The sequence below is a fragment of the Trachypithecus francoisi genome, unplaced genomic scaffold (genome assembly GCF_009764315.1).
Source record: "Trachypithecus francoisi isolate TF-2019V2 unplaced genomic scaffold, Tfra_2.0 Lachesis_group21, whole genome shotgun sequence".
In the NCBI taxonomy this organism is placed as follows: Eukaryota; Metazoa; Chordata; class Mammalia; order Primates; family Cercopithecidae; genus Trachypithecus; species Trachypithecus francoisi.
The window spans coordinates 30684864-30694638 of NW_022681467.1; the positions used below are offsets into that span (position 1 = coordinate 30684864).

At 48.2% G+C, this 9775-nt stretch overlaps 1 protein-coding gene across 1 annotated transcript; it reads left to right on the forward strand.

Moving 5' to 3' along the window:
- Positions 1 to 3394: 3394 nt before the first annotated feature.
- On the forward strand, positions 3395 to 9157 carry PROCR (protein C receptor). The gene is made up of 5 exons (XM_033186212.1): positions 3395 to 3439; positions 3646 to 3781; positions 6235 to 6486; positions 7653 to 7931; positions 8493 to 9157. The coding sequence occupies exons 2-5, from the start codon at positions 3712 to 3714 to the stop codon at positions 8606 to 8608; spliced, it is 717 nt and encodes a 238-aa protein (XP_033042103.1). The 5' UTR covers positions 3395 to 3439; positions 3646 to 3711; the 3' UTR covers positions 8609 to 9157.
- Positions 9158 to 9775: the final 618 nt, after the last annotated feature.

Consider the following 9775-nt stretch of genomic DNA (forward strand, 5'->3'; position numbering starts at 1 on the left):
CATGATTATGGCTCACTGCAGTCTCAACCTCCCGGGCTCAAGCAATCCTCCTACCTCAGCCTCCTGAGTAGCTGGGACCACAGGCACACCCCACCACACCCAGCTAATTTTATTTTATTTTTATAGAGATGGGGGTCTCACTATGTTGCCCAGGCTGGTCTTGAACTCCTGGGCTCAAGTGATCCACCCACCTTGGCCTCCCAAAGTGCTGGGATTATACCTCCTCAGCCGGAATATTTTAAAGCAGTGAAAATGAATGGTCTACACATAGCCACGTGAATGAATCTTATTAATATATTAAGTGAAAAAAGCAAAATGTACAGAGGAATACATACATTTTAATATCATTTATATAAAGCTTAAAATATATGAAATACCACTATCTATTGTTTAGGGATATATACATAAGTAGTGTAAGTATATAGAAATATAAGGAAATGAAAAATATCAAATCTTCATTTTCATTTGAAGTGGTTACTTCAGGGACTGTGGCAGGGAGAGAGAGATGCAACTGAGGAGGAGCCCATAGGGGGCTTCAACTATATTAGTAATATTGTATTTCTTATGCTGGGTGGTGGGGATAGGTATGTTTGAAATGTAATCCTTTAAGCATGAAATAACTCGTCAGAAATGAAATATTTCAGGCTGCACACAATGACTCACGCTTGTAATCCCAGCACTTTGGGAGGCTGAAGTGAGCAGATCACCTGAGGTCAGGAGTTTGAGACCAACCAGGCCAACGTGGTGAAACCCTATCTCTACTAAAAATACAAAAATTAGCCAGATGTGGTGGCAGGTGCCTGTAATGCCAGCTACTAGGGAGGCTGAGGCAGGAGAATCACTTGAATCCAGGAGGCGGAGGCTGCAATGCGCCGAAATCATGCCACTGCACTACAGCCTGGGAGACAGAGCAACACTCCATCTCAAAAAAAAAAGAAAAGAAAAAGAAAAAAGAAACGTTCCATAATTTTTAATAAAAGTCAAGACAATATAAACTGGTAGTGATTTAAGTCATTCTACTTTTCCTGAGGCCCAGGGCAGGAAAACAAGGTTCCTATCCCTCTTCCAACTAGACCATTTTGATAAGCTGCAAAAAGAAAAGACTTTGATGCTATATCTTAGCCAGTTTGCAAGAGCTGAGAGGTGAGCATGGAAGCTCTTGCATATATTCAGTTCAGAGAATGGGTGCCTAGTTTATGTCCAGACTTTGTCCCAGATTTCACTATGACGTCAACTTTCCAGGGAGAAGTATATAAAATAAAAAGTTAAAATCCCCCTCAGTCCTTTACCCAATCCCATTCCCCAGAGGTAATCTCTATTGACAGTGCCCCTTCGGACATTTTCCCTATGTATAGACAAATACACAAATACACACAGAAAGTTAATTTTGGCCAGGTGCAGTGGCTCCTGCCTATACCAGAGGATCGCTCAAGTGCAGAAGTTCAAGACCAGCCTGGGCAACATAGCGAGACCTTGTCTCTAGTAAAAATCAAAAAAATTAGCTGGGTGTGGTGGCACAGTGGCACATACCTATAGTCTCAGCTACTCAGGTGGTTGAGGTGGGAGAATCACTTGAGCCTGGGAGGTCAAGGCTGCAATGAGCTCTGATTGCTTCACTACACTACAGCCTGAGTGACAGAGCAAGACCCTGTCTCAAAAAAATAATAATTACATATATATATATATATAAGGATGAAATTATATATGTATTATTTGAACAGAAGTGAAATATTTTCTTTTTTTTTTTCAGACAGAATCTTGCTGCATCACCCAGGCTGGAGTGCAGTGGTGCAATCTCGGCTCTCTGCAACCTCCACCTCCCAGGTTCAAGCGATTCTCATGCCTCAGTCTCCCAAGTAGCTGGGATTACAGCCATGCACCACCATGCCCAGCTAATTTTTGTATTTTTAGTAGAGACATTCGCCTTGTTGGCCAGGCTGGTCTCAAACTCCTGGCCTCAAGTGATCCACCCACCTCAGCCTCCCAAAGTGCTGGGATTACAGGCGTGAGCCACTACGCCCAGTCAGAAGTGAAGTTTTTTAATTAAAAATTTTATTTTATTATTATTCTATTTATTTATTTATTTATTGAGACAGAGTCTCACTCTGTTACCCAGGCTGGAGTGCAATGGCATGAACTCGGCTCATGGCGACCTCTATCTCCCGAGCTCAAGCGATTCTCCTACCTCAGTCTCCCAAGTACCTGGGATTACAGGCTCATGCCATCACACCCAGCTAATTTTTTTTTGTATTTTTCGTAGAGATGGCGTTTCACCATGTTGGCCAGGCTGATCTCGAGCTCCTGACCTTGTGATCCGCCTGCCTCGGCCTCCCTAACTGCTGGGATTACAGGCGTGAGCCACCATGCCTGACCAAGAAACAAGTTGTTTAGTGGTTCTGTGTGTGGTTGACACATAAATGGTCCTAAACTGTTCATAATATTCTGCAACTTATTCTTGGACATCTATGTACATCATAAATATCTCATTCAGTCATTCACTTTGCTGATATTTATTATGTGATGTGCACTCTTCCAGGGAGACTATTGCACAAGATAAACGTCCTCCTTCCTCATAGAGATTATATTCTGGTGAAACATTCAAACAATAAGCATGTAAATAAATAATATAATTTCATGTAGTACTAAGTAATATGATGAAAATAAAGTGGGGATTGGGCAGGGGAGGGTGTACTTTTTTTTTAACTATTATATAGTATTCACAGTATGGATTAACATAGCTTGGGGGAGTGACTTTAAAACTTTTCTACTTGCTTCCTTGAGTAAGGAACACACTGCTATCCAGAACTCATCATAGAAACATACACACAAAACCAAAGCACACATGTACAACTGAGCAAATATTTCATGATATAACACTTTCTCTTACTAAGGGTGATGCACTGAACTTTTGTATTCTGTTCTATTTCATTTTTTAAAAATGGTAACCATGACCTGCTAAATTGTTTTCATTGTCCACTAATAAATTATGACCTCAGTTTCAAAAATATTGCTTTAGGCAACCAATCATCTTCTGAGATTTATACAGATTGCTCATAATTCTCTCCTATTTAAAAAAAATTGTTGCAGTGAACTGCTTTACAGTCATTTTATGACTACTTCTGAGACCAAGATCCTTGATTACGTAATTGCTATTTACTTAAAATTCTGGTAAAATGTAGCCATTATACTGGAAAACTAAATTTTAATCTTGGATCTGTCACCACCATGATATATAAACTCTGGGCAAGTCCCTGCACCTCTGGACCTCCATTTCCCCATCAGCAACCTGCTGATCCTACACCCAGGAGTGTGCTCTAAGTTGACAGTAGATGCCCCACCCCCTGCGTCAGCGCCGGCAGGACTTCTCACCAAGCCCTTCTCCCCCTTTTCCGCTCCCTGTTCCTGGTTCCTAGGAAGCAGCCCATGGAGGAGGGAAAAGGCAGGTCTGGGCAGGAGGGCGCAATGAAGGGCGGGGCAGAGGGAGGGTAGGAGGGAGGCCAGCCCCCTAGTAGGAAATGAGACACAGTAGGAATAACACTTTATAAGTCGGACACCCTCTTCCTCCTCCCATCTCCTGGCCTTCTTCCATCCTCCTCTGCCCAGACTCCGCCCCTCCCAGACGGTCCTCACTTCTCTTTTCCCTAGACTGCCGCCAGTGGAGCCCCCAGCCTGCCGGAGCCAGGAACCCAGGTCCAGAGCCTCAACTTCAGGATGTTGACAACATTACTGCCGATACTGCTCCTGTCTGACTGGGCCTTTTGTAGCCAAGACGCCTCAGATGGTGAGTCGGGGGCACATCTCCTGCCTCAGGATGGTTCTGGAGAATCTCATTCTATCTAGGTACGTGGCAAGACCACAGGATAGCTTATCTCACAGCATCTGTGTCTGCAGCTGGCTAGGTCGCTCTACAGGGCAGGCAGAGTCTTGGGGACTGGTTTGTGTCTCAAAGCCAAGGTGAGTTAGTACCTTTAAGCCCTTGAAAAGGGGGAGATGAAAGAGGCTAGGGGAAACAGGATGACTGGAAACATGAGAAAGAAACCAGCAGAGAGGGTAGGAGAATCAGCCTCAGGGAGAGGGGAGAAAGGGGAACTGAGGGTGATGGTAGATAGGGGTACATCTAGGAGAGACGGGAAGAGGCTTAGATGAGAAAAGAAATGGAGGGAATGGGAAGACACTGGGAAAACTGATGGAAGAACTGAGGGAAGACTGGGGCAGAGAGAGGTGAAGGGAGGCTAGGGACAATGGAAGAAGACTGGGTGCAGCTGGTGAAACTGGAGAGAAAGAGATGCTGTGCCTAATAGAACTTATGGGCGATCAGGCTGCCTGAAGCGGCCCTGTTTAAGCAGAAAAGGGAGTTATTACCCTCCCTTATAATTGCACAGGGGCCTCCTTTTCCCTCTCACAGTCCCCATAGCTTCAGTCTCCCCCTCAGAGAGGCAGCAAATAATAACCAGTATTCAATGGGTGCTCACTATGGTTAATACATGGATTGACCCATTTAACTCGCACAAACCCCGAAAGGTGGGTAATATTATTACTATCTCCATTTTACAGAGGAGGAAGCTGGGTCACAGAGTAGTTAAGGACCATGTCTAGGGTTATCCATAAATATACTTATTCACATCTGCAGATACAAAGCACAACTTCTCAAATGCAAACACAGACAGGACCCACTCACACACACAGATTTACAACCCTGGACTCATCCAAATGTGCTCTGGGCATCAACTCTGTGCCAGGCTCTTTTCTGAGTGTAGGAAGCAGAGATCACCAGGCATGGTTCCATAGCCTAGAGGCGTCCATTGTAGCCTGTGTGTGTTTGAAGACAGTCAGGTAGAATCTAGTGAGATATTCACTAATATATGGTGGTCTGGGATCACTGAAACAGACCCACTGTGTCTCGTGGGGCATCAGAAAAAAATTTCCAAGGAGAGGGCAACTGAGCTGGGTCTTTTTTTTTTTTTTTTTTTTGAGATGGAGTCTCAAGCTGTCACCCAAGCTGGAATACAGTGGCACAATCTCAGCTAACTGCAACCTCCACCTCCCAAGTTCAAGCGATTCTCCTGCCTCAGCCTCCTGAGTAGCTGGGACTACAGGCATATACCACCACGCCTGGCTAATATTTGTACTTTTAGTACAAATATGGGTTTCGCCATGTTGGCCAGGTTGGCCAGGCTGGTCTTGAATCCCTGACCTCAAGTGATCCACCCGCCTCGGCCTCCCAAAGTGCTGAGATGACAGGCATGAGCCACTGCTCCCAGTCTCTAAGCTGGGTCTTAAATCATGAATAAACTCCGCTAGGCAGAAAAAGGGAGGCAGAGCAATCCTGACATGCTATTCATGTGTCAGCCAAAGGCAGCATGAGGAACCCCAACTAGTTTGATATATAAGCAGTGGGAAGCGGCCAGAAAAGGCAGCAGGGGCCAGGTATCTAGCAGCCTTGAATGCCAGGCTAAAGACTCTGGACTTGATCCTGTGGGGAGGCAGTGTAGCAGAATGGCTAAGAGTACTGGACTTGACTGCCTACATGCAAACCTTGGCTCTGCCGCACTATCTCTGCCTCAGTTTCCCATGTAGACTGGGGTTAATAATAGTAGCTACTGCATTAAGCCATTGGGGAAAGGCACAAAGATAATAATGTATGTAAAGCCCATTGCCCAGGTTATAATAAGCACTTAATGGACATTGGTTATGATTATTTTTGATTAATGAAGGGGAGGAGGTTATGGCACTGGAAGATTTTAAGAAGGAAAAGGACATGATCTCATCCCTGGGTCAGGTGGAGGTCGGAATAGAGAACGGAGAGATGTAGAAAGGTACTACCCCCGTCCAGATGAGACGGGTGAATCCTGAATCAGGGCAGTGGAAGAAGAGACAGAGAACAGGCGATGGAACTCGGATTTTATTCAGGTCAGGATTTGTTAACCATTTGTTCCGTTGGTTAACAGGAAACGGGGGGAGGGAGAGCCGAGGGTGAAAAAGGAGGCAGAAAGGAGTGTCTCTTCCACTGCAGGCCTCAGTTTCCTCATCTGTAAAACGGAGATAATAATCCCTGTCCTGCCCTCCTGGCAGAGTTACTGTGAGCGTCAAATGGGAGAAGCGGTGGGAGGGCACATTATAGTTTATGAAGGGTCGAGAAGGTGGGCGGCCAGCCTCAAGGTAGGGGGTTATTATCTTCCGCTGCCCGCCGCCCCCTCCCACGCCGGCCCAGGCTGACGCTGACTCTGTCCGCAGGCCTCCAAAGCCTTCACATGCTCCAGATCTCCTACTTCCGCGACCCCTATCACGTGTGGTACCAGGGCAACGCGTCGCTGGGGGGACACCTGACGCACGTGCTGGAAGGCCCAGGCACCAACGCCACGATCCTCCAGCTGCAGCCCTTGCAGGAGCCCGAGAGCTGGGCGCGCATGCAGAGTGGCCTGCAGTCCTACCTGGTAGAGTTCCACGGCCTCGTGCGCCTGGTGCACCAGGAGCGGACCTTGGCCTGTGAGTGGGCGCGCAGCGGGGGCGGGGTCTGGGCGGGACTGGTGGGGGCGGGGCCTGACTGGTGGAGGCGGGCTGGAGCTTGCAGGAACCGGGCCGCCACTGGAGCTCGGTGGCGCCTGGGCCTTTGAAAATTGCTGGGTGGGGGCTGGAGAGAGGCAGGTGTCCCCGCTAAGAAAGCCCCGACTTGGGCGGTCGGCCTGCTGGCATAACCTCTTGGGGTAGACCCTGTTGGGGGGCCCTCACACCGTGACCCCGAAGGTCCCCTGAAAACTCCTCACCCCTCACCTCACAGTCCTCCAACTCCTTTTCTTCATAGATCCCCGTCCTTCTCTTCACACACCCCCAGCACTTCACTCTCCACCCTCCAGCCACCTCTCCTCATACAAGCTGATGACTTCGCTCTTAGCTCCACTCATGACCCCAACTCCTCCCCCAAAGACCCCAGTTTCTTTTCTCAAAGCCTCACTCCCTCCCCGTCACAACCCCAACTCCTTCTTCTCAAAGACCCTAGTTTCTTTTCTCAAAGTACCACTCCGTCCCCCACCCGGATCATAGCCTTTAACTCCTTTCTCTCCTAGTCCCCCACCGCACCCACCTTTTTTTTTTTCTTTCTGAGACAGTCTTGCTCTGTCGTCCAGACTGGAGTGCAGTGGCCCGATCTCAGCTCACTGCAACCTCCGCCTCCCGGGTTCAAGCGATTCTTCTGCCTCAGCCTCCCAAGTAGCTGATATTACAGGCGCTCGCCACCACGCCTGGCTATTTTTTTGTATTTTTAGTAGAGATGGGGTTTCGCCATGTTGGCCAGGCTCGTCTGGAACTCCTGACCTCAGGCGATCCACCGCCCTGGCTTCCCAAAGTGCTGGGATTATAGGTGTGAGTCACTGCCCCCCGCCGCCCAACCCCCATTTTTTTTTTCTATCACCAGTTGATCAAGGCCTGACAATTCCCTTTTTTCATCATAGTCCCTGGCCCCTTCTTTCTCAGCCTGTAACAGTCTAACCACAAACCCCTCCTCACAGCCCCAGGCCCTTCTCCCTGACCTATAGACTCCCCTCTCCTCACAGCACTGACTCTCGCCTTCCTATGTTCTTTTCCCCTTGCTGGGCCTCCTCCCACACCTGGCATCCTCTCTGCACAGTCCCCTGACCCTGACTCTCTATCCACAGTTCCTCTGACCATCCGCTGCTTCCTGGGCTGTGAGCTGCCTCCCGAGGGCTCTAGAGCCCATGTCTTCTTCGAAGTGGCGGTGAACGGGAGTTCTTTTTTGAGTTTCCGGCCGGAGACAGCCTTGTGGCAGGCAGACACCCAGGTCCCCTCCAAAGTGGTCACCTTCATCTTGCAGCAGCTCAATGCCTACAACCGCACTCGGTATGAACTGCGGGAATTCCTGGAGGACACCTGTGTGCAGTATGTGCAGAAACATATTTCCACGGAAAACATGAAAGGTATGATGGGACTGGGGCCCAGGCCTGGGGAGAGGGCGGGTTCCAGACAAATGGATGGACCTGAAGAATGGATGCCTAGAGCAACAAGAGGCCCACAGTTGGGGATTTGGGACAGAACATACTCAACTTCAGTCAGTTGGTAAACGGGTCCCTTTCTTTTTTTTTTTTTTTTTTTGAGACGGAGTCTGGCTCTGTCGCCCAGGCTGGAGTGGGGTGGCCGGATCTCAGCTCACTGCAAGCTCCGCCTCCCAGGTTCACGCCATTCTCCTGCCTCCGCCTCCCAAGTAGCTGGGACGACAGGCGCCCGCCTGGTGGCCTGGCTAGTTTTTTGTATTCTTTAGTAGAGACGGGGTTTCACCATATTAGCCAGGATGGTCTCGATCTCCTGACCTTGTGATCCGCCCGTCTCGGCCTCCCAGAGTGCTGGGATTACAGGCTTGAGCCACCGCGCCCGGCCAAACGGGTCCCTTTCCCCTGGGGCAGAAATGCTTTGGGGTTTGACTCAAATCATGGACTCCTTGGGGGTCTATTCTTCGGGCTAACTCTCTGCATGTTCTGCAGGGAGCCAAACAAGCCGCTCCTACACTTCGCTGGTCCTGGGAGTCCTGGTGGGCAGTTTCATCATTGCTGGTGTGGCTGTAGGCATCTTCCTGTGCACAGGTGGACGGCGATGTTGATTACTCTCCAGCCCCCTCAGAAGGGGCTGGGCTGATGGAGGCTGGCAAGGGAAAGTTTCAGCTCACTGTGAAGCCAGACTCCCCAACTGTAACACCAGAAGGTTTGGAGTGACAGCTCCTTTCTTCTCCCACATCTGCCCACTGAAGATTTGAGGGAGGGGAGATGGAGAGGAGAGGTGGACAAAGTACTTGGTTTGCTAAGAAACTAAGAACGTGTATGCTTTGCTGAATTAGTCTGATAAGTGAATGTTTATCTATCTTCGTGGAAAACAGATAATGGAGTTGGGGCAGGGGGCCTATGGCCCATCCTCCAAAGATAGACAGAATCACCTGAGGCATTCAAAAGCTGTAACCAAATAAACAAATCATCCACAATCAAAATGCGACATTCAATGCTTCCAGGTGTGTCAGACTTGGAATGGGACACTGGTATAATAGGGTAGAAAGAAGTAACACGAAGAAGTGGTGGAAATGTAAAATCCAAGTCATATGGCAGTGATCGATTATTAATCAATTAATAATATTAATAAATGTCTTATATTTAAAGCATTGTTATCTCCTCCACTTTGCAAAATTTTTGGAAAAGTAACCTATACCCATTTCTTCTGCTTCCTTATTTCTCACTCATTTTTTTTTTTTTTTTTGAGACAGAGTCTTGCTCTGTTGCCCAGGCTGAAGTGCAACAGCGTGATCTCAGCTCACTGGAACCTCTGCCTCCCAGATTCAAGTAATTCTCCTGCCTCAGCCTTCCAAGCAGCTGGGATTACAGATGCATGCCACCACACCCAGCTAATTTTTGTATTTTTAGTAGAGATGGGGTTTCACCATGTTGGCCAGGCTGGTCTTGAACTCCTGACCTCGTGATCCGCCCACTTCGGCCTCCCACTGTGCTGGGATTAGACGTGAGCCACCGTGCCTGGCCTTCACACTCATTCTTAGACCCACCGCAATCTGACTTCTCTATAAACTGCTCTAAGATCGCTAGTAACCTCTAATTGTCAAACTGTCACCCTACATGGTATCTGCAAATTTGCAGACTAGAACTCTCTTTTTACCTTAACTTCTGAGATACCATACTTCAATTTTTAAAAACTGTTCTGTCTACTTTTTTTCAATCCCTTTGACTATGTCATCTTACTTGATTCACCCTGGAAATGTTGGCTTCCT